General features: G+C 41.1%; 2 protein-coding genes across 8 annotated transcripts; one reads left to right on the top strand and one right to left on the bottom strand.

The window, feature by feature from the left end:
- Nucleotides 1–331: 331 nt before the first annotated feature.
- LOC115583748 (phosphatidate phosphatase LPIN2) lies at nt 332–13,448 on the bottom strand. 7 transcript variants are annotated; one of them, XM_030420917.1, is made up of 21 exons: nt 13,377–13,448; nt 9,250–9,450; nt 9,060–9,155; nt 8,702–8,973; nt 8,228–8,335; nt 7,965–8,076; nt 7,008–7,839; nt 6,526–6,619; nt 5,886–6,073; nt 5,685–5,778; nt 5,483–5,552; nt 5,194–5,286; nt 4,833–4,891; nt 4,384–4,419; nt 3,792–3,942; nt 3,542–3,690; nt 3,329–3,415; nt 2,157–2,309; nt 1,955–2,069; nt 1,442–1,545; nt 332–1,310 (listed from the first exon to the last, which is right to left on the bottom strand). In XM_030420917.1, the coding sequence occupies exons 2-21, from the start codon at nt 9,439–9,441 to the stop codon at nt 1,160–1,162; spliced, it is 3,156 nt and encodes a 1,051-aa protein (XP_030276777.1). In that variant the 5' UTR covers nt 9,442–9,450; nt 13,377–13,448; the 3' UTR covers nt 332–1,159. The 7 variants fall into 7 exon arrangements, with proteins under 7 accessions (XP_030276777.1, XP_030276774.1, XP_030276773.1 ...); XM_030420914.1 differs by lacking the exon at nt 13,377–13,448 and adding an exon at nt 10,509–11,479 and having other exon boundaries at nt 4,833–4,888; XM_030420913.1 differs by lacking the exon at nt 13,377–13,448 and adding an exon at nt 10,509–11,479 and having other exon boundaries at nt 7,965–8,073.
- Nucleotides 13,449–16,598: 3,150 nt separating this feature from the next.
- myl9b (myosin, light chain 9b, regulatory) lies at nt 16,599–22,482 on the top strand. The gene is made up of 4 exons (XM_030420925.1): nt 16,599–16,749; nt 20,394–20,597; nt 21,342–21,503; nt 21,591–22,482. The coding sequence occupies exons 2-4, from the start codon at nt 20,414–20,416 to the stop codon at nt 21,764–21,766; spliced, it is 522 nt and encodes a 173-aa protein (XP_030276785.1). The 5' UTR covers nt 16,599–16,749; nt 20,394–20,413; the 3' UTR covers nt 21,767–22,482.
- The last annotated feature ends 1,508 nt before the right edge of the window (nt 22,483–23,990 follow it).

The raw sequence follows: 23,990 nt of genomic DNA, 5'->3' as shown, positions 1-23,990 counted from the left end.
AGTAGCTTCTTATTGCCAAATGTAATGCTACTGTCCCTATGAACCAGCTCTTACTCTGTGTTTGTCTGCAGGCGTGACCCAGCAGTTATCCCATCCAGAGCTTCGAACACTTAAGACTCAGGTCAGGTGAGTCAAATGAAGTTAGAAAACACTTGACAAAAAAACGCCAAGTTACCGCATTTCTTGTTAGGGTGAAAAAGAGGCGCTTAAATGAAACAAAGTGTTTTAAAAACATTCTCAAACCATGTTTGGAGGCCTGGTACGTGTAGCTATAAGACCCCCCCCCCCCCCCCCCCCCCCCCCCCCCCAATGACACTTAGGTCCAAAGATATTCTCTGGTGTCAACAACACACAGACACATAATCTGTCTAATCTCAACTAAATAAATGATAACAGTTTTGTCATGTAGTTGTGTGTGTGTGTGTGTGTGTGTGTGTGTGTGTGTGTGTCTTGATCTATTTGAGCTTCAAGCAATAAACAGAATATTTCCAGATCAGTCAGAGAAAACAGGCACATTTGGCATCCAACACAGCTCAACTTCTACAACAATGTGTTTTTTGGTAAGTGTTCAGAGTTTCAATGTGTCATCATACTAACACTGTTTAAATTCAGATTTTGGAATGATACCTTAACAAAATGCTGAAACAGTCCAAGGCATATTTGTCCAGTTGTGTCATGTTCGATTTAGGATTTTCACATAAAAATGGCAAAGTACTGTGTAAACAGCCCGTCAGTGTGAGGGAACTGAAATTAAATGACGAATAATGTTTTACACAATTATCTTTGAAATGTGGAGTCCGTGTGTTTTAATGAAATCATTTGGCTCCGTCTTTGGAAGACTGGACAGTTGCCCCTCCCCGTTCCAGTTTATTCGGTGTCTCATAAAAACAGGCACGACAGTCGGCAGGACTGTTAAAGGCAACATTCAGGCTTGCTGGGAAAAATCCTTTGGAAATCCACTGGAAAAAGGGTGAGAACCAAGATAAGAGTATATGTGCCTGAGTAGGCGTTAGCTTGAGTGCGTGTGTGTGTGTGTGTGTGTGTGTGTGTGTGTGTGTGTGTGTGTGTGTGTGTGTGTGTGTGTGTGTGTGTGTGTGTGTGTGTGTGTGTATGTGTGTGTGTGTGTGTGTTTTTGGTAAATCTTTGTAGGCGTGTGTGTCTACAGTAGTGCATTCAGGTCCAGTTCTGGCAGAGGCTCCTTCCAGTAAGAGAAGCTGCTGTAGTCAGGACAGTCAAAAGCAGAGGACGTGCTGCCCTCGACAGACAGCATGGGGAAGAAATGTTCCACCAACTCACTGAGGTGGCTGTACCTGCAGAACACACACGAAACTGACTCACGATCCAAGTGATAAACATACGCACACATGTCAAATATCAGAAGTGAACTAAACCACTTAAACTCATTAAAGTCTGTCGGGTCCAGTCGTTCGTGCACACTTACGAGGACTTGTTCCCTTTCGTCTTCTCCTGGATGAGCTCTCCTTTCGGGTTGACGGTGAATAACCTGGTGTCTGGCACCCCGACCTGCTTGTAGGCGTATGCATCCTGCAGAATCAAGGGCAGCAAAACAATAGAGTTACACAGACTTGCTTCAGTGTCACTTTAACCTTTACAGTGTCCATGTTCCCATAAAAGATTGTTAGGCTGTTGCAGCACTAATCTACAGTCAATCATTAAGCGATGTTTACTTTATACCCACAATGTCATCCAGACTGAACTTGTAAATTTCTCCTGCCTCATTTCTACCTGCAGGATGTGCATGTTAAATGAATGCTAGGTAAAAGACATTAACAGACACATGGGTGTGGTCTTTTTCTTCTCTGCTCTCTTGGGATTATGTTCAAATCCAGAGGTTACAATCACTGCCAAATATGCAACTTGGAAACATGACTAACAATAGACCCATTACGGAAGGCTGTTGCTGTATTAGAAGCCAGAGGGCAGCAGTGCTTACGTTAGTCCTGTTGCCAAAGGCTGCGTAGAAGGGCCGCCTCTTCGGGTTGAACAGGTCTCTGATGTCACTCAGACAGGCGATTTTAAAAACCTCCGGCTTCTTCTCAATAACCTCCCTGCACAGGTCAGGACAAACAGTTCATGGTCAAAATCTGTCTTAGTAGGAAACAATCTGTGGAGTGTTACAATAGTAGCATTTGTACCTGTGTAGTGCCGAAAAGAGGCTGCTGGGAGCCAACAGTACAGGGCCTTTAGGGAGGACAGTGCCTTTGTCATTCACCCACTGCAGGTAGTCCTTAGTGATGCCAGCCATACCTATGGCCCTTGCAGAACAATACAGGAACTTGTAGCCATTTCTGCAAGGAGAGGAGCGACCATATTAGCACTTCATAAGCCCCTGAATTCTGTGATCAATACTACATTCTTGTTTATTATATGTTTTATGATATCTCAACATTATTCAGGTTAGGATTCAAATAAGCCCTCTGGATTTTCTGCCTCCTCCTGCAATGTCTATGATTTTTTATCCATGTTACTTGTGTATTTTTGTGCAAAATATGAAACTAAACTAAACATGTCTTCTATCCTGTTATTACTAACTTCCAATCCAATTGATTACAAAAAAATGCAATCTAATCTGAATACCTTTGGACGACTTCAGAATCAAACATTGAGAATATTACATCCAGTATTAAATCCAGTGCACAACAATGAGTTCAACAAATATTGTTTTCTCTTTTTACACATTTCAAAAGATTTTAAATGCAAATGAATGCACTCTGTAGATAAAAAAATTTACATTTGGTCAAAATACAGTAAAAAATAAAAAATAAAAAATAAATAAATAAATGAAAATAAGAATTACATTTTAATATATATACACATATATAGTATTGCAAAGACTACATGTGTACCATGTGTAAGTGTAGGCTGCAGTTTAAAAGAAAAAAATGCCGTATTTTCAAGATGTAATCAAACAGAAACAAAATCCTTGGATTTTAAATGTAATCCAATTATGCGTCTTTTCAAATGTAATCTTGGCTGCTTATAGTTATTTGCAATCCTGATTACATGCATTCTGGTACTGCCCAACACGTTCTGTTTCTCTGGATTTGTGTAACAAAAGATTAAAAGTCTTTTTTCAATTAACCAAACAGCTGTTTGTCAAGCATGTGGTGCAAATTGGGACAAACATCTGGCAACGTAGATTAGACAGTCAGAATGAAGTCATCAGCAGTGGATACATTTCATCTGCTTTTTACTTGTAATGGTGAGAATAATGCATGTGAATGTATAGTGAAAGAAACTGGCTAAAATCAATGTTTGTTGCTCTTTGACTGCTGATAATATTTTTCCAAAAAGTACTCTGACATACTGGTGTATTTTGTGGTAGAGTTTGGCGATGCCTTTGTGTGTCCAGTCTTTTCCAAACTGAGGCAGAATATGACCCAGAGCATCAGACCTGCAGGAGACAGAGTGAAAACCACCATACAGTCATACTGTGAGTTCACACAATGCCATCTTTACATCCAGTTTCTATTTGACCATCTATACACCATAATGTGCAATGAACTGCAGTTGTTTTTACTTTGTGATGGTGCCGTCTATGTCGGATATTATGACACGATCGTCCCAGTTCCACAGGTAGATGGCCGCCTCACAGCGACAGGTGCCTTGGTACTGTGTGGTCACACTGAACACCACCTTGTTGGCTCCGTCACGCAGGTTTAAGTGCATCTGGTTACGAGAAAGGACAGTGTTAGCTAAAGTAACAAAAAGGTCAGATAGCAGCAGAGTAAAATCTGTCATGCTGGTGTATGAATGTGTGCATCCCTTACTATCTGTTCAGAGGTCAGACGCAGTGATTTGCGGTATATCTGGTTGATACACTGAGTGGCGTGGAGAGTCTCTGCTGATAGGCTGGGAGCAAGGACGGCTTTTCGGCCGAGGCCCGCCGCCTCGTCACTGTCTACGTCGTCTAACGTGGCTCTGGAGAAACAGCACATGTCCAGCTTACTTTCTGAATTATTATTTTTTGCCACAGTCAGTTTTTTTTATTTATTTATAATAATTGTATCAAATTCTTTGGATGAAAATGAGAAAACATTCCACCTGGTGATCTGTATCATTTTTTGGCAATCAGATATCTTAACATAATTTTGTCAAACGTTGTCTTAGCTACTCATAGTTGAGTGTCATGACTATTGTTTTTAAGAATAATAAATGTGTTATGTACTGTATGGACAAAGCTTTGGCACACTCTGGTGGTGCAATGGTAAATTACGTAATGAGAGTTTGAATTGATACACAAAATACAGTAAACTGTCTGTGCCTTTCAAAAAAAAAAAAGAAATACTGTATATAATAATAATTCCCCCCATTCAACAGCTGTGAATGGTCTACTTGGACTGTTTTGTGTTTTATCCTTACCGTGTCCTCTGTTGTTCTGTTTGTTCATATGGTATTCTTAGAAATAAAAAAATTAAAATCACTTGACATGATTTAAGCCACCCACAAAATGCTATATTTGACATTTGGATGAAACAAACAAGGCCGATGAGATAATAGATACAGTTTCTAGATGAACAACTCTCATTTGCTGCTGCATTCAGCTATATTTAAACACCTTCCTTTAAGTCTTTTTGATTTATACATCAAACAAAGAAACAACAAACCTTTGGCATATTTACAGCGTTAACTAAAACCACTCTAATCTTTGGAGCAATAAGTCTGAATGACCTTAAATAAACTCAAACATTAGAACCAGCAGAACAACTGTCAATTAGAAAGCCTAGATTCCAACTGGAACACAGATGTGAGGATTTATAAGGTTTATTATCTTGTGTTAGATTATTTGTAAGAGGGGTGCCGCCACTTACTTAACTGTGGTAGAAACACTCGCCAGTAGCTCCTCTTGCTCATCCTTTGAGTTCTTCTGCTAAAAAACAAGAGGGTTACATTGTCAGGTATCCAACAAAAATGTCAAGGGGCGATGCAGGTTTTTATAAACAGACCACCCAGTGACCTGTTGCTTCTGATCTAACTTTCAATCACTTCAAACTCTACCACCTTTATTCCTCCATTGACAGAGCATTAAAACCAAACCTAGCTGACACAGCCACACCTGAAAAACCCTGTCAGGAACAACGGATGGTTTATTGCAAGTGCAAACACGTAACATTTCTTTTCTCGCTGACACACCATCATTACTGAATGAATAACCATTAATGGGAAATATACCTGGTTATTGTCCATGTCTCTTCTCCTCCAGGAGAACCACCACCGTCCGGACTTTTTGGGCATCTTGTCCTTCACCAGCCGCTCTACTGTACTCTAAATAACACACGCAATAAGAAGTCAATGAATTTCATTGTCTTGTCATCATATTCACATATGACATATAAGTAAGCTCTTTTCTGTCTTGACCTGTTAACTAAAAGAAACTAAGAGAAGCTTTATTAATGTTTGGAACCGGACATTAGCTGATTAAATAACATTGTTGAGGTTTAGTTTAGAAACAGTTAAATACCTTTGGTAGGTTTTTCTGAAAAGTTGTCATTGACAAGACCATTGGAGCAGCCACTGCCCAGTTATAATAGCTGTGAAAGAGGGAAATCAGTCATAGACATAAACTGGTTTGAAATGACAATTTACTGTAAGAACATCCACTTAATTAAATACGTAAACAGTCAAATTGTATAAGTAAACAAATATCTGATTTCATGTCCTACTTGGAGTTGATGCAGATGACAAGGCTCGGATCCTCAATGATTCCTGGATTGCTTGCAAAGTCCTGGTACGTCACAATGTGCTCCATAAACTTCTCTGGATCAAATAACATTACATATGGTTTCATTCCACCGGGAGAACCTGAACTCCTTCATGTACCCGTGCATACTGCAGACACAGAGCACAGATTAACTCTCACTTACCTTTAGTGATTTGGCTGGTGTCGCCCTCTTGTCCACAGAGGGACATGCTGACATCCATGTTGTAGGAGGTGGAGTCTGAAAGGTACTCAGTACCGCTGTCCATGGCCCCGCTGCCAACTGACTGAGGGGACTGGCTGCCTGAGCAGGAGCCCTGCTCTGCCCCCTGCTGAGACCCTCCCTCTGTCTCACTACAGGGACAAGAGACACGCAGTTATTCCCTCATAAAAGGCACAGCAAGCCTCTCTTGATGTGGTAGTACTTACTTGTTCTTTATTTTATTTATTATGATTGTGACTAACATTATTTTATGATATGATAGGAATTTATTCATTATATACTATGCTTATGTTAGGCTATGTTCTTTGCCCCGTTTTATTCATATTGCATGGATGAAACAAGTATACATAATGGAGAACAAGTACACGCATTTATAAAAAGAGACAATAAATCAAGAGTATTTAAAATAAAGATAACACAGCATGCTCATTGGGTTTCTGAGTTACTTCAATGGAACTCAACTGCTGTGGACACTAAGGATTTATCTGTAAGTGTTAAAAACCCAAACACAGATTTTTGTTGTCATTTTTAAGGTGGGGGTTGAATATTTTTTGCAAAAAATATCCATTATGTGTCTTTTTACCTCTTGGGGAAGTAGAGTGCTGCCACCTCAGGGTCCAAAGTGGTCAGATCATCCAAGTAAATATCTGTTGGTCCTAGGTGGTGATTACGTTTACCTGAAACAAAATGGTACACAAACCCAAATAATAAGCACTAACATAAACTGATGACTCAGTTATTTCAATGCAAAGTCGAAGATGAGACTTAAAATAAGACCTATTATGCTCTTTTGTCCTTTCCTTCAGTGTTTCATATAGGTTCACTCGGCATGTAAAAGATCTTGAAAGTTCAAAAATTAATTAGTCTGCACCAATAGGAGCTCCTCTCTCCCACTGCTCCTGAGAACAGAGCGTTTCAGACAGAAAAACTGCACAGACACATGGAAAGCTAATCTAGTAGTAACCCAAAATATGAGCCTGAAAATGATTATATGTACCCTTTAGACACCAAGTGTAAGAATGCAAAGAAATTAACCTAAATGAGAAAGCTTCAGAAACACTTCACCTTTCTTCTTGTCCTGTTGCTCCACTTTGGAGGATGCCTCGGAAGAGTTTGCCAACCCCTCTGTAGCAGTCCAGCTGGAGTCGGCATCTCTCCCTTCAGTTTTCAGCGTGGTTTTGTGGGTCAGTGAGGCTCCTGCTGACCCCTCAAGTCCACTCTCCTCCTCCACTACCTCAGTGGGATCTATCCCACTGTCGCCCTCACTGACAGGGGCACTGCCGGTGGCACCCTGCTCACTTCTCTCTGTTGAGGCACTCTGCTGTTGTGGATTTAATAAGTCTGTACTACCTGAACTTGTTGCTGTGACGGTGCAGTCTTCGCTCTCTTTGATGAGCTGTATTTCTGAGTTCTTTGGTTCTGTCACACTGACCGCGCTATTTTTGCTGCCGTTGATAATTATGTCTGTCACAGTGTTAATATGCTCAGCAGTCCTTGTGGTTTCTTGGCTACCAAGAGAATCAGTGCTATCGATTGGATTAGCTGAATGAGAAGAATAGTTCTCTTCTTCCCCTAATCTGCATTCAAGTGTCTGTGTGTCCACAACAGTTTTCATTGGTGGTGCACGTGACTCTGAGAGGTCACTGGGGGTGGAATGGGAAATGTGAGAGTTTTTCTCCATGGACAAAGGCGTGGTTTGGATAGAGAGGCTACTAAGGTCAAGGGACTGAGTCCTGGGTTGTGGCCTGACCACCTTTACACTGCCCACTCTGCTGCAGCTGATCACAGGCTCATAGCTCATGTCGAAGGAGTCCTGTCTCTCAATGGTCCGAAAATGAGAACTGCCGGAGGGGGGGATGCGCTGCAGCTCCACTGGTGTCCTCTCTGATTGACACAGCTGTGAGGAGGAGGTATGAGAGGGCAGTTAGAGACAGTGTGTCAACATGGCAATCTCAAATATACAGCACAAGCAGGAAGTGAAAGCACATCTACATCTGCGTTTGTATGTTTGTGCTGCCGTACCATTGGAAAACCTCCCCAGTTCCACTCCATCTGAGGCCCAGACGACTCTTGGGTTTTAACCAGAAGCTCAGAATCACTCTTAGGAGAGGATGGCCGGCTGTGGAACACACTGCTAAATGAAGATAAAAGATGGACTCACGTAAGGACAGGAGGCACATCATAAATCGGTATGACTTCATCGATGTCAACTGGCAGTGCCTCAGTGAGGTTGCTCAGTACAAACAAATATATAAATCAATTTATTTATCGTAAGGATTCCTTACTTTTCGGAGGGTGACTGCTCTCCATCCGAGTGTGGATGTGTGTCTCTGGTCTGTGTGGCCCCCAGCTCCTCATTTGGCTCCTCAGACAGCGAGTAGTACACCGATTTACTTTAAAACATGCAAGAAGACATTTTGCTCACTACTAGGTTAACTCTGAAGTTGTGAACATTTGAACCACAGAACAAACGATACAAAGGTTGCACATATTGACAAACCAACCGAGAATCAACACCACAGTATGTAGCTCTATGCAGTATTCAGCTGCTCTCTACTAACAGTTTTGTTCAGGCAGCAGCTGTCCTGCATTGTAAAATTAATGGTAACCATCTCGCTGATATACAGTGGCACATTTAGCAGACTATACTGAAATACATTACAATTACTCTGGTTTGCAGAGAACTACAAGGGTCCTAAACTGTCAATTCACAAAAAGAAATATGATACAAAAGTATTTTCTTTATTTAAATCACTGACCTGAGTTGCAATGGTGTGATGGGCAGCTCCTTCATAGGGCTCTCCTGTCCAGTCTGATCACTTTCTCTCTCCCACTCCTTCTCTCGTTCTCGCTCATCTGATGACGAGCTGGCCTCTTCTCTCAGGTGAGTGTCAGAGCGTATGCGCTTGCGACGGCGTTTCTTCCTGCGAGCACCAGACCCAGCGACGAAGGATCCCTCAGCAGTCTCCTCGATCTCCTCAGGGCCCTCAAGAGGAATCGGGGATGTGCAGAGATGAGCAGGGACCTCGGACTGATGGGGGAAAAAAAAAAAGTTTGGAATGATGGATTACAGACAATATCAGGAAGCCTATGGGCAACAAATGCTGGTCTTCTTACCTCCATGTTTTCATTTTCCTCCACAAAAAAAGCTTCTCCATTGTCACCCAGCTTCATGTGCAGGTCAACGCATTCCCCATTTATCTCAATATCCACCTAAAATCACAATGTCGCACATTTGTGTCAAAGAATTGCGAGAAAGTAGAGAGAGAAAACTGAGTAGAGTTGTAGTTCAAAAGAAAACACTCACAATTTTCTCCTTGGAGCGTAGCACACCCAGCTTGCCGAAACGGACGTGAAAGGGGGAACACTGGAACGATCCATCAGGCTGTCGCACCACAATGACGTCGATCCCTCCGGTGAGTGTGGCGGGGTTCAGGCCACGGTACAGCTCCTTCACAGTCACAAACACCGTCTCCGCCAACTGGCCAACAATATTCATGGTTTGGGACTGCGGACAACAAAACAAGAAGTGAAAACAAAAAGAGTCTGCAGTCACTGTTTTCTGCTGTCTATGGCTTGATCCTTCGTCCTTTTACTTCCACGATGTCAGCAGCAATCAATAATGTCGTCTATTCATCGTAAATATAAAAGACGCTACAACAGAATTACAGCTTCTCATTATAATGGCCATCCAATTAACCAAACTTAAAGGCAGAAGGCATTTAAGAAAGGAAATTAACATTTTCTACATTATGTTAAAAGCTTAATGAAGCACATTTGACTGTCAGCAGAGCGCCTACATTATGAAACCCAATGTGGTATTTCTATTGTTTTGACAAAACCAATTTGACCTTTACAATCAGATCTTGATCACGTTAACAGCCAAATGAGACGAGAGATACCACAAAAAAGTTATTTTCAATAGTCGGTTAATTTAAAGTGAGGTTGTAAAATAAAATAAATTTCAATTTTTGTGTGTCCTTCTTTCCTCAGCAGCTCAGAACATGTCCAACAACAACAGCTTTCAGGAGTCAAGAAGTCAAACTTTGCCAAAGGTGACTGTAAACATCACATTTGGCCTAGTTTGAACCTGCATAAACAATGCAAGACGGTGTCGTGGGGTTTGAAGACGTGCATGTTATCTTGTCTCCTCATGTAGTATCTAGACAGTGCTTCTTTCAAGAAATACAATCATAGCATATTACCTAGTCACACAGTTTTAATTCAGATTTAAAAATAACCATTTTCATTCTGCAAATAACTAAAGATAAACACCGCAGGCAGGTTTTTTTGTTTAAAAAAAACAACAACATAAAGTTAGAGAAATCAATACGACAACTCTGCAAGGTTTCTAATGTTTTGTTTTTGGTTAACCCTAACCCTAACCCTAAGAACTTCCAATATGATGGAAACAACCAAACCAATAAACCAGTTTACATTCCTGAGGAGAAACACCACAAAACAAAGTTAAACTTAGTCAGGATCTGAAAACATAAGACTGACTGACCACACATCTCTACAATGTGCATAATGTCCATAGTCCACAGTACCAGTGTCATGCCTTACCCACATTGAAGGATGCAGATGTCCCCTCCCAACCAGGCTGCTCTCCCTTGACCTCCCTTCCGCCATAGAACACCACTATAAAAGGCTTTTTGTCCACCACAGGAACTCAGGAACAGTCTCAAGAAAACTTTACCTCCATTTCCACCAGAGGAACCTGTAAACTCCATTCCCCAGGATTCTCAGCTGCCGAGGACAACTCAACCCCCCCATGACTGTAGATGTAAGGCTACATTATTGTTGGTCTTGACAAGTGAATTGTAACTACAAAATTGAATGCGGTCGATTATAACTGCTGAGCTAAATAAGACTCTCCACTTGATCAGCGGTCATCAGAGATGACAGCGCTCGAGTCCTCTCTGGTCTGAGCTAGTTCGCAGAATACAGCAATTCATGAGAGAGTCCCAGTATATTCAGCCACACACCGATGCTTCCTCTATCTCACGCTATTTCACAAGCACACACTCCTGTCACACTGAATTCATACTTCCCCACTTGCACTGCACATGACAGCCAGACCAGCAGTTTCTGAAAGGCTTGGGCAGGCTATTCAAACATGTTTGGCATGAAAACGCATGCACACAAACTGTGAGACCACAGTTTCTGGGCTTGACCACAGCTCTCTGGGCCATCAGAGATGAGGGGGACTCTCCAGCGGTCATGCTCTACCAACACTGGAAAATCCTTCATAAGTTGAGCCAACTTGGGAGGAACTCAAGCAAATAAGTTGCACATTGTGATGGATTTTACAGCCTGTGCTGCATTTGGATGAGGACTTAACAAAAACGGTAGGCCCTAAATTTCAAAACAGAAGAGCGTTGATGTAGGTGATCAGCCATGTTGTGCAGTATTAACAAACAAACAAAAATCCACTCTGACCTATCATGTGACTGATCCAACAGCCTAAATGTAAAATACGAGTGTGTAGCTCGTGGCCTTCTGATGTGAATCACCTCTTTCTGCGTCCCAGTCAGGCTTCTGTATCTGTATGTGATTTAGAGTGATACTTTACTGAAACTGCAAGGTCAGCTTTATTTAAAAAGCGGGAAGGACAAAAGCACCCAGTAGACAATGGCAGAGTGATTACAAAATGTAGGGCAGGAAGAATGAAAGAGGTGAAAGATGGAGGCCCTAATGACTGTTTTATAAACGAGGCTAAACATTTTCATTGGTCCTACTGGTGCACTCGATATTCAGCATGTAAGATAATAATAAGTATTCTTTAACAAACAACAAAAAACAAAGCAAATTCACAAATCCTTTCACAAGTCTTACACGTATAGTTTCAAAGGGAAAACATTGTAGTCTTAAAACATCATCATTTTGTAACTTCTTTTAAGCAATCGAGGCTATTCTGATTTGCTGTTGCACGTGCTTTGCTTTAAATGAAGACAAACGTTCATCTGCACCCGTTTTCCTGTTTACAATCATTTATGTAATGTTAAGAAACCCAATTAAAATGTAGGCTATAGTTGGGTGCACTTAAAAGAAAGGGTTAGTATAAAGAGTTATTCTGGAGACCTGAAAAGGATCAAATGTTTCCATCTGTTGCAGCACACTGATTCTAAAGTATAAAACATATTCCTACTCTTATCCCTCATGGGTAAATTGGCCACATTCTAGGTTTGGTCATCGAATTCGAGGAATTTAAACTGATGACGCTGACATCAGGGCTACAACTAACAATTGTTTTCATAGATTCAAATGTATTTATCAAATATTTTCTATTAATCTTTTTGTCTAAGAAATAGTGACAAAAAACCCCTTCACAAGTGACAACAATCTAAGACTTAAAGATGTTTGAAATGACACAAAATTCTTAAGAAGTTCTGAATGGTGAATTTGCAAATCTCTTCACACTTTTGCTTGATTAAATACCTCAAATAAGGCTTAATCTTTTATCAAAACGTCTTCTGATAAACCGACTGTCTCAACATCATTTCACAATGTTTAGTCAGTCATTCACACACGGGATACAAAATTAACCTTTGGTCCACCGGTTAGTGACCATTTGCATATTGTACAAGCATTTGGTTGGTGGATGGCTCACACTCTTTCCCAATGTGAAGATCCAGCCAAGTGTGAGGAGAGAGCAGTCTTTTACTGAACATTGTCTCAGAGCAGAGTCTCTCTCTCTCTCTCACACACACACTCACACACACACACACACACACACACACACACACACACACACACGTGTAAATACGAGTCTGTTACATCAGACCTTTCTGATTAAGGAATCTCTGTCATCATCACTGACTCAGACAGCACCGACAAAGTCTGTCCCCCGGGGTACTGGGAATTTGATGAAGGTCTTGTTAAGAGCAACAATTTCCTACGGATTTTTTTTTATATGTACATACAAAAGTAAAATAGATTTCAAATACATTGTATTCAGTGGAAGTGACCCGTGTGTTGCTACATGTCTAACACATACAACAAGGGATCAGCCACACAGTCAGACAACTTCCGCAAAGGTGTCATCGTATGGCGCAATCCAGTGCTGGTCACTGAAACTCACTACAACTCAAACACCAGCAAGGAAAAAGCTCCTCTGCTCTGCTGCTAGCCTCATTTACACGCTTCAAAACTAGACACACGTTGTCTCTACAAAACAGCTTGTGGCTCCATATTCACCTTTCAGAACTTCGTTAAGAATTCGCTTTGTTTGACAGCGAATTCAGCGCTGAATCATTTCTACGACTTGTCTCATTAAAGCGATGCTCAAGTGACAGCGAGTCAATAGTATTCCTATAAATTGACACAACTCTGACAGCCGTGACTGCTTAACATCTTCTACGACTGTTGAAGAAGTTACAGCCAGTTTATTCCGCCTGTGTTGATGCTGAGAGACAGGAGACGGCAGCTTACCTTTCGTGAGCCTTTTCAGAATGAGAAAACAACTGCCATCCTGGATGATTCCTAATACACTGCGCCTGCGTTAAACACGAGTCAATCCCCGCGATAGCCAATGAGCGACCTGGAAAACAAAACACGACCCGCCCCTTGGGTAATTTAGTAAACAAAGCGTTCAGTCAAGCAGTAATCCTTTGGTGATTTTTGTTACATCATAATATTCATAAAAGCAGGTCATAATAATACTTTACAAATAGCAAGCTCTATTAAGATTTCATTCACATATTGCAGCTTACTGGCAAACATTGATTTAGGATGTTTTACTGGCACAGTTTGTCGATATGATCTTTAATTGTCTTAGACAATTATGTCATTGTTTATGTCTTAATCAATAATATGGGTCAATCAATGAGAATATTGTTCAAAAAACAAAAACAAAGCAGTTATGAAACCCTGGAAACGACGATGTAAAGTTTAATACAAGGTCAAGCAACAAAACATGCATAAAAGCCAAATGAAACAAAACAGCCTAAAATGTTATCCCTTATTCATCACCCATTTGCTGGGTGATGAATTCTACTTTTTAAAGGGGCACTATATAGTTTTGGAGTAGAAATTCAAATGCAGGATTTCAATATGTACAACATCAATGAAGTAATAAAACACACTCAAAAATATTAATTGTTTCCATAACTGAACAAAAAAGCTGTTCTCAGCAGAAAATAAGGTCCCCACAATACTGTTAGCTGCTCAACAAGTGGCAGGGTCCGCCAAATATAAACAAAGCAAAACAGTGTGAAATCATGTTGTCCTTTAAGGTCAGTTTGATTATTGAAAACAAAGAGTTGATTTATTTAGTTTTTTAGTCATAAAAAAAATCAGTCAATCAGTCAATGGAGATCTTTGTCTTCTGATAAATATTTTTCCCCAAAACTACACAGTGCACCTTTAAATGATAGCCTTTTGGTCATATATCAGGTGATTCAATAGTATTACAGAAATTATTTGAAAAACATACATGAATATATATTCATCATGTACTTTTTACGTTAATTTGTTGCTTTTAACTTGTAAAGTATATGTCAGAGGAAGGTAAAATATTTGCAACAGGCACAGATAAGAGTGCTTGACTATATTCAGTGTCCAGCAGGTAACGTTTGTATTTTACTAAATCTACAGGTGTCAACCACCAAAATTGTGTTTAACCTGATCTAATGGAAGAGCATGGTGGTGTTCAGGAACTCCTGAGGCAATAGTGATAAAGTAGACATATCTACTGGTCAATGGAAAATGCATGGTGTAAAGCTGTCTATATATAAACATCTGTCATATGATCAGGGTTCATAAAAGTGTACTCAGGTGTTGCTACATTTACTAATCCACTGGAGGTCTTGTTTTTAGATGAGTTTGATCCTGGATGTTAATTACTCACATTAGAATATGTTATTGGAGTTTGCAAGAAAAGTACATTTCAGCAAATAAACATGACAGACAGCAAGAGATAACTTCGAAAAAGGCCAGTTTGTTTTTTTCTAGGACATTTTTTGTTTGTTTTCTATGTTTTCTAGGACATATTTTCTGTATGCGCACATGCTGGACTGACAGGAATATTTGCTAACCCATCATACGTGTGCATTACAACAGCCAGACCAAACTATTTCACAGCCCTCCCATATCATTTTCCCCCCTCATATATCAGATACGATGACTAGTGTGGGCCAGCAGAGGGCATCACTATACCTTCACTGAGCCACAGTAAACAGCAAAACGCCTCCTTTCTTTGCCTGAACTCTTTCATTCTTGTTCCACATCTACTTTTCCCTAATTTATTCTGTACAAAAGACCAATATTATATAGTCACAACTCTAAAGTTTTACTAAAATATAAATGAGCTTCATTTATTGAACACATAAAAACAGACAATGTGCTATTTTAATGATAAAATCCATCTATGTATCAGATATTCCTAGTACATCTATGAGGAATAACAGAGAAAGGACAAATGCCTTCAGACACGTAGAAAACTATAACCTGTTAAACATGCAGGAGGTTTATCATGATCATTGCAACCAAACAAATTAGACTAAACCACCTTTTACAATCAAATAAAGACACGCTGACATATTTCATGTAGCCTATTATACCCGTAACACTTTATGAGAACGATCATTAATAAACGGTAAACTTCTAGTTAATCAAATAGTCACATCCCTGGTAACAAACAGTTGAATGTTCTATAAACCACTTGTTAAGTAATCGTCAATCTAAGGTCAATCAAAAGTTGCAACTGATGTTTAGAACTAAGTACTGTCAAGTTGCTGTTTTAAGTGAAAAAACTATTAACAAACGTTTAATGAACTATACATTTAGCCTTCATAAATGATAGCTGTAATAAAAGGTTACCATAAATGTTATTTCCAACCCAAAAGACACAGACTGCTCCCACTACAACATACATACACTGCCAGAATAAGGAGATGAAGCTTTTACACATTAAGTTACAACAATAAATTGCACATAACATGTATTGAACACACCCAATTATTTTAAAAAAACACACACACACACCATGAAACCACTGCACAGCGTCAAGCTGCTTTGTTTAAAAGTTTAATAGGGGTAGACACAGATGAATTTCAAGAAAAGCATTAAGCAGCAGCAACATGAGTCCAGGTCGCCAGCAGGGCAGCGGCACCAGCAGCGTCACACTCCAAGTGAAAAAATTAACAATAAACAACTTTTTCAGGGCAAACACCTGTTAAATATACCAGAGCACATTGTTTCACACTGAATACATTGTCAAGTAAGCGCTCCTTTAATAAAGCATGATGACAAAAAGTGTGAGCAACCAGTAAACAGATGTTAGCCTTATGACATAATTCAGGGTGTTCCCTGTGCGTTCAAAGCCCCGGTGGTGACCGGCCAAGCTGCCTATTTAAGGAAGCCCATAGTCTTACAACAGAAATACAGGCCTTCGAAAACTGCTCTGCATCTGCTCACAGCTCTCCCCCCCATGTCTCCACACTCCACCATGCGGAGCCTCCTCTAAATGTTTAGGGCCCTTTTCTCTAAATAAGGCAGCCTTATCGTAGTTCCTGTCATTTCTGCCTTTTTCCCAAACATCCAGAGCGGCGTCTGTGGCAGTAGCAGGCTGCAGCCTGTGCATTCTTTTGCCTTGTATGGAGAAATGGCCTGGCCTGGGATGTCTTTGTACGGGACATGGCTGCCTCTCCATTGGCCCCGGCAGAAAGGGGAGGGGCCCACCGGGAGTCTGATTCTTTAAACAAACTTTCCAGTGGGACTGCCTGCTTCCCTTTCACACTGCTGTGTCGGACCCAGACTAAAAGGAGTTTGAGGGACTTCTGAATATTTTCTACCTGAAGCCAAGGTGAGAAAGAAAGCTGTTTTTTTGCATAAAGAGTACAAAAAAAGATGTGTTTTGAAGGTACTTGAAGTGTAAACTCTCTTGAGTTCAGTGGCACAATGCTGAACTGTCAGTGCTGAGAGTGAGGAGGAGGATAGAATTACATAGAGCCTCTGAAGTGGATCTTTGATTAGAGATCTGCTACAGCAGAGCGTTTTCATCTGTTGATCCCGGTGAAGAGTGACCAAGGACGCACACCTCCACCTGAGACCTGTGTGTGTGTGTGTGTGTGTGTGTGTGTGTGTTTCTGCATACTGTACGTGTGTTTGTGTGTTTACTTCCATCTCATCACTACGGTACATTAGACACAGGAATTTCTGAATGCAGCTGACCCATTTAGACCTCACAGACACACGCACACTCTTGAACACATGCAGACATACACACCACTGGTGTCTTTTTATAGGTGATGAGAGCTTAACTTCCACTCCGCTCTCTGTTTGTGTTTGGAATTCCTGACCGTTTCACTTGAGTAGCGCGGTGACCTACACGACCTGGAGTTAGGGCGAGGGGATGACAGCCTCACTGTTTGGTGATATCAAAGCTTGAGTGTGTGTGTGTGTGTGTGTGTGTGTGTGTGTGTGTGTGTGTGTGTGTGTTCCCGCTGGACGACAGGGAACAGAGGAGCTTTGTCATCCCAGTGGATAAAAGGGTGCACGGAGGAGCTGTGGCGGACAGAGAACAAATACAATTAGTCAGTACGAGCCAAGCTGAGGCACGTCAGACGAAAAGCTGACGTCTCTGCAGTCAGAAATAGTTGCTCTCTGTCTCTTTGTGAATCATTGTTGATTCACTCTGTGCAGAATCCAGAACATTTGGAGCTGTTGCTACAGCAGCGGAGTCATATTTCCTATTTCCTATTCCGCACCTTGAAAATGTATGTTGCAAAAATAATCACACCAATCAGACAGTCTAGCTTATTGATTGCTTCAGCAGGAGACAGTACCCTACTGTATGGAGCCAAACAAGGATGCACAATAGAGATAACTACAATCAAGGGCCTAAGACAGGGCTGTTAAAACTGCAGCCACTTCATTTGAACCCTGACAAAAAATCTCTTACAGTCTAAATTGCTGCCAGTGTCTGCACAATGGAAATGTGGTGCATTGTGGGAAGCCTTCACCATCCAGGCGGGCGAGAGAGAGAGAGAGAGAGAAAGAGAGAAGCCCTAATCAGATCGAGGAATTCCTCTGTTCCTGAAACCTTGAACTGGAGCTAGACGCCCGTTTTTTGTTTCCAGCTTCCTCAGCCACCGCAACATGAAGAATGGAAGGGCTGTGGGCCAGCAACACACACCTTCCAGATTTCTTTCATTTCTCTGGTGCATGAGTGGACGGATACAGCCAAACAGTAGTCAAACCAAAGGAAAGACAGATCCAACATGTGTGTGCAGTAACAGGAAAGGAAGGAGTGGAAGCACCGCTGGTGTTGAGAACAAGTTAACTACTACTTGGTTTGGCTCTGAACTTCTTCCTGTAACCTTTACACTGAGGAGAAGCCAGACGTACAGATCCATTTTTGGCTACAGTGTCTCCATGTAAACGTTACAGCGCGCACAGTCAAGCTATTCATTTAGATTATAAACGCAGACAGACATAACCAAACAGGTTGGCAGTCATACTAATAATTTGCATTGACAATAAAATCTATAATTGTGCTTCAGTGGTACAGCAGCATTCATTTGTATAGAGATCAGCAGAGTAATAACATTCTATAAACTCAAACAGAGCAAGATTTGAGATAAAGAAATAGGCAAAGCTGCTCCGCCCTGCCTTCATTAGCTTCACTGTGAAGCCTGTGGGAATCAGACAGGCACAGAGACAGAGACACAGAATGACAGACAGCGTCACACAGATGGCACACTTGGAAAATATATGACAGCTGAAAATCTATTTAGAAGTGTTGGACTACACTTCTGTGAAGCCATAAGACATGGATGTAGACGTGTGTCTTGCTGCCAAAATGCAGATCTGTATTCAAATTTTGATGGTAAACAGGAAAATCTCTTTTTGAATACACATATTTCTCTCTTCACCGAGCTGTTTCTGACTTTCAGAGACACATTGCAGTTTATTTGAATTTGTAGTGAATATGTCCGTTTTTTATTTTATTCCAGTACATACATGGTTATGGTAACTTTGGTCCTTTGCTGACTGAAGTTATTAGGTTTCAGATTAATAGTCTTAATTGTAGGTAAGGTAATCAACATTCCTAAAGGTACAGTGTGTAGGATTTATCTTGGTGGCAGATATATCAATTAAAGGTGTTTTCATTTGTGTATGAATCACCTGAAACTAACAATCACTGTATTTGTTACATCAAAATGAGCCTTTTATATCGACAGAGGTAGCCTCTTCTTCAGGAGTCTATCATGTTGTATTATATGGCATGTCTGTACAGTAGCCCAGATGGGACAAACCGAGGGGCTTTAGTGTTTTTTGCAGCCACTGTAGTTTGTCCTGCAAGCTTGGAAGGCTAATATGCTGCGAGGGGTATTCAGTTGGTCGTGATCTGCAACCTCCCTGCTGGATGCGACTAAATCCAACACACTTGGCCTTTAATTTTTAATCAATATAAAATCATGTGTACTGAGCTTTGCCCTTAATAAAGCCTCTATTTATTTGAGTAAATTTCAGTTGCCATAGACTTTAATTGCTAACAATTTGGCAGTGGTGACCTAAAGGTTAGAGTAGCGAGATCGTGACCTGATGAATGAGTCTGGGTGGGGAAAGTGAAAAGCAGCGCTTGCCCCCTCCATCCTTACCACCACTGTGGTGCCCTTGAGCAAGGCCCATCAACCCAACCTGCTCCAGTGGAGCTGCTCAGTGGCCGGAAGACCAGACTGTGGGTGTACTGAGCAGCTTCCAGGTGGGAATGTGATTTGCGAAAAGGAGAGCATTGTCTCAGTGAAACTCGTCTGTATGAATGAAGGCTGCAAAAATAATTGAGAGGAAGTGACTCGTCTGGACACGATTAACACTGTGGGACCGTCTCATGTTACAGCTCTCTAGTGTACGACTAAGCACAGTAGCCTGCCTTGGAGGATGAGTCATAACTTTCCACGGAAGTGTGGTACAGCTGACAAAGCTCATCTGACTGGGTGCTCTTATCATGTTGGTTAGTGCCACCTACAGTAATCACATCACCTCAGCACCACTCAGGGCGTGATGTCGCATGTCATACGTGACTCATCAGCCACGCTTACCTGCTCCGCTGGGTATAACACAATCTCGGAGCACCAGAGCAGACCTGAACATGAGTGACGGGTCTAATTGTGGAAGGACCTGAAGTTAGCTGCAGCTCGCACAGTGGAGACATGTCATTTTCACACCCATCACTGTAGCCGACATTCAGGAGGAGTGTGATTCTCTCTCCCTAGAGAGAGAGAGAGAGAGGAGGGAAAATATTCTGCTGCTTGGGGCAAACAAAGACAAATGTAAAAGAGCTACGTGGATGCTAAGCTCCAGCTTCAACACTGAAATGTAAAATTAAATCCAAGCCATCTCTTCAGATAGAAATCTGTATTAATCTCAAGCATCTCTGTGATCCCCGATGGCGCAGCTTCATTACAATCTAATCCAGGGTTCATGTCTTTTGAATGTGCACAGGTCCACATCCAGCCGCCACCATGTCGAGCAAGCGTGCCAAGGGAAAGACCACCAAGAAGCGCCCCCAGAGGGCCACCTCCAACGTCTTCGCCATGTTCGACCAGTCTCAGATCCAGGAGTTCAAAGAGGCGTTCAACATGATCGACCAGAACAGAGACGGCTTCATCGACAAGGAGGATCTGCACGACATGCTGGCCTCTCTGGGTACGCAACTGTCGTCTCGATCCTCTTTGTTTCTATGGCTACAGGTGTAGAGCTTGACACTGCTTTTAAAGGAACACCCCACCTATTCTCCACCTGAAGTTTATATTCTGTAGCTCTGCTAAGAGAGAGATAATTCAGTTTGGCCTCGGAAATGAAACACGTTACAGACAGGTTTCCTTATAAGCAAGTAATGAGGTGTTTAAATGTGGTCACAGAGTGCTGCATTGTGGGAAATGTAGGTTCCAGTGTTGTTGGAGCTGAGAGTGAGGATAACTTGGCCTCTGCTGATTCCATTTGGACTTTTCTTTTTAAACCCTACATGTTCCAAATGTTGTTGAGGTGTGATTAATGGTTGCAGCTGTACAAATGGGAAAAAAATGAAGATTATCATTCCATGCATATCTCCCTTTGAAAGCTCCTCAAAAGCACTTCATAAATGCTTAGCGACAAAATTAAATATTACAATATTTTCTGGACATAATACCTTGATTTCACCACTGCAACAAGATTTTTGATAAATAATCCCCAGTAACGAGGATATAATGACTGAGCGGGTAAAGACACTCTGGTAAATTGAGAAAATGACATCACTTTACTGTAACGCAGCCTTTAAAACCAGGAAAAGACAACACATTAGCTGTATCATAACACGAAGATCGAAGAAAATGTATAATCTCATATCACCATAATGATGTAAGATCGATATATTACCCAGCCTTAGTAACAGTGATGTCCTTCCCTCAGGTAAGAACCCCTCTGATGAGTACCTGGAGGGAATGATGGCCGAGGCACCAGGGCCCATCAACTTCACCATGTTCCTCACCATGTTTGGAGAGAGGCTCAACGGAACAGACCCCGAGGACGTTATCCGCAACGCCTTCGCCTGCTTCGATGAGGAGGGATCTGGTGAGTCGGGCGTGAACTAAATTCAGCGCCAACGCAAATCACAGCTAGTGTTTAAGAACTTTGTCTCACATACTGTCTGTGTCTAAGGTGTGATCCACGAGGACCACCTGAGAGAGCTGCTGACCACCATGGGCGACCGCTTCACAGATGAGGAGGTGGATGAGCTGTTCCGCGAGGCGCCCATTGACAAGAAGGGCAACTTCAACTACGCAGAGTTCACCCGCATTCTCAAACACGGCGCCAAAGACAAAGACGACGAGTAGAGGGAGGAAGCGACCGCCCAAACACATACTGCGCCACAAATCAGTCCCTTGTTCCTACCTTTAGGGGCCTTGAGAGAAATTGAATGAGAATAGTATACAGCAAAGTTTTTTTTTTAAATATATATATATAAAAGGCTGTAAGTGTTCATTTATATTGATCTACACATGAAAGGTGGGAGCTTGGGATTAATTTGGAATTGGCAGAAATACTTTACATACATTATCTGGTCTTGTATCATCATTGAAGGTCACCATGAAGTGAGGTGTTTTTGCTTCTCGTAGCTACTGCCGCGGTCCAGCCACAGATCATTGCAGGGAACCTGGTTGGACTTTTTTTGAGATGCGTCAAACAACTTGTATGTGTGCGCGTTGGGTTTTTCTTTTTTTTTATGGACTGCCACGTTCAGTGCTTCATTACAGTACCAGCAATGTTTACCTCCTCCTGCCAATTAGCCATCACACCTGCACAAGCACTGCGATGAATCTTCTCGTCTTTAAAATGCGTCCCCCTGTATGTTGGAGAGAATGATTAAAAAAATAAAAAATAAATAAATCATTCTGGTTGTTTTGTTAAAGGTGACGAGTCCTTCCTCTTGATGAAGCGGTTACTAGAGCTTTTAGTCTGAGGTTGTGTGTATTTGTTGAAGGATCAGGTATGTTTGTGATGAGGAAGGATTTGAGTCTTGAAATGAATAAAGTTTATTCATGCCTTTGAACTCGTGTACGTTTGGTTTCTCCTAATTTACATACTTAAATCTTACTTCAGATTTTTCAAATCAATGATGCATTCATGTATGCTCTTTGTCCTACACTGTACTCAACACTACCACTGTCCAAGGTCCAAGGGACACAGTAGTTTGAGTTTTATACCAGAACATGAATGCACTAACCTGGATATGTTTCAAGGCACATTTCTAGGGCCTCATGCCAGTAGGGGGATCTAAATCTTTATTTCAATGGTTGTACATTATTTGCTCATTTATTTTATTCCTTAACGTTCACCTACAACATTAGCGTCAGTGTGTGTTAAAAGTATTTCAGTGGTTTCACTTGGAAAGGACGTGTAAATGCATATTTTCCATTTAAAAATTTGAATACACAAAATGACATGTATGATATAGCGCTACACTTTTCCGATGTAAGTAACTTACCGATTGCATATGAATACCAAATTGTAAACAGATGAGCTACAGTAAATGCCTTACTAAATACATATACAAGCATAACAATAATCGTCTGGCAGTTAAATTAATTTAATCCAGCTCTGCATCTACATGCCTCACAAAGAACATTCAATAACATTAGTAAGTCATCTTTTTAAGTCAGTAACTGTTTTATGGCCACATGAAAATAAGGTCTTTCGAAGATACATTCAATGAGTTTCTGTCATATTTTAAACTATAATAAACTAGAGACTATTTTGTGATGGGATCACACCAGCAGCGACATTTGCCATGCTGACATTCTGACCCATGACTCCTCTGATGGAGTACTGTGGGAGACCACACTCATCTTTGAAAAATCTCAGCAACACACCTGTAATGTTTCCCACTGTATTTTGCACGGTTGTGACACAAGGTTTTACCTTTACGACAAACACAGACATGGTCAAAAAAACAAAGGCCAGGTGTTGTGGCTGACAATTATTAACAGTTTCTTTTTGAAGTATACTTTAAAACATATGAGAACATAATCTCAAATTTTGATCATTTAAGCTATAACATAAATATGACTAAACAGCAAATTCCCCCCAAAAATTTCACATGACCAAACAACCTAATAATTGCCATCACATTCAAATATTGATAAATTCTCATTGGTGTACACCAATTTGTGACATCACCTTTTTTTTCCAACTTTGCTGCTCAAATAAAGAAATCTTTCCTGGGGAATAATCAAAGTTGTTGAACATTGAAAAAAATCATCATATGTAGGTCGCAGCCTATGTATCTTTTTCACAGCAAGGTTAGTGTTACTAATAACATCAGCAATGGCTCTGTTCTGTTACAGTGTCCCAGTCAGCCATGACAGACAGTGAGACAGCATGAACAAAACCAGAAAATGACTAACTAGTTAGAATGTCTTCCATAAAAAAAAAGGACCTCTTGTCAGTGGTTTACTGATGAAATGTTTAACATTATGATGCAATTTGGTTATCCGCATAAATTAGTTAAACTAAACGTTTGCTAGTTAGAAGGTAACAAAAGACTGAGAAGAAACAGCA

This window comes from Sparus aurata, chromosome 6, assembly GCF_900880675.1.
Source record: "Sparus aurata chromosome 6, fSpaAur1.1, whole genome shotgun sequence".
Lineage (NCBI taxonomy): Eukaryota > Metazoa > Chordata > Actinopteri > Spariformes > Sparidae > Sparus > Sparus aurata.
Note: the sequence above shows the minus strand (reverse complement) of the source record. Positions and strands in the feature narration are given on the sequence as shown.

Bases quoted from the DNA above. Each gene is read 5' to 3' on its own strand.
- myl9b (XM_030420925.1), top strand. From the start codon at position 20,414: ATGTCGAGCAAGCGTGCCAAGGGAAAGACCACCAAGAAGCGCCCCCAG. The intron at 20,598-21,341 runs GTACGCAACTGT...TCCTTCCCTCAG, and splicing joins CGACATGCTGGCCTCTCTGG to GTAAGAACCCCTCTGATGAG. The intron at 21,504-21,590 runs GTGAGTCGGGCG...TCTGTGTCTAAG, and splicing joins CTTCGATGAGGAGGGATCTG to GTGTGATCCACGAGGACCAC.
- LOC115583748 (XM_030420912.1), bottom strand. From the start codon at position 10,574: ATGGCGGAAGGGAGGTCAAGGGAGAGCAGCCTGGTTGGGAGGGGACAT. The intron at 8,974-9,059 runs GTAAGAAGACCA...TTCCCCCATCAG, and splicing joins AGGAAAATGAAAACATGGAG to TCCGAGGTCCCTGCTCATCT. The intron at 5,287-5,482 runs GTATTTAACTGT...TGTGTTATTTAG, and splicing joins TTCAGAAAAACCTACCAAAG to AGTACAGTAGAGCGGCTGGT.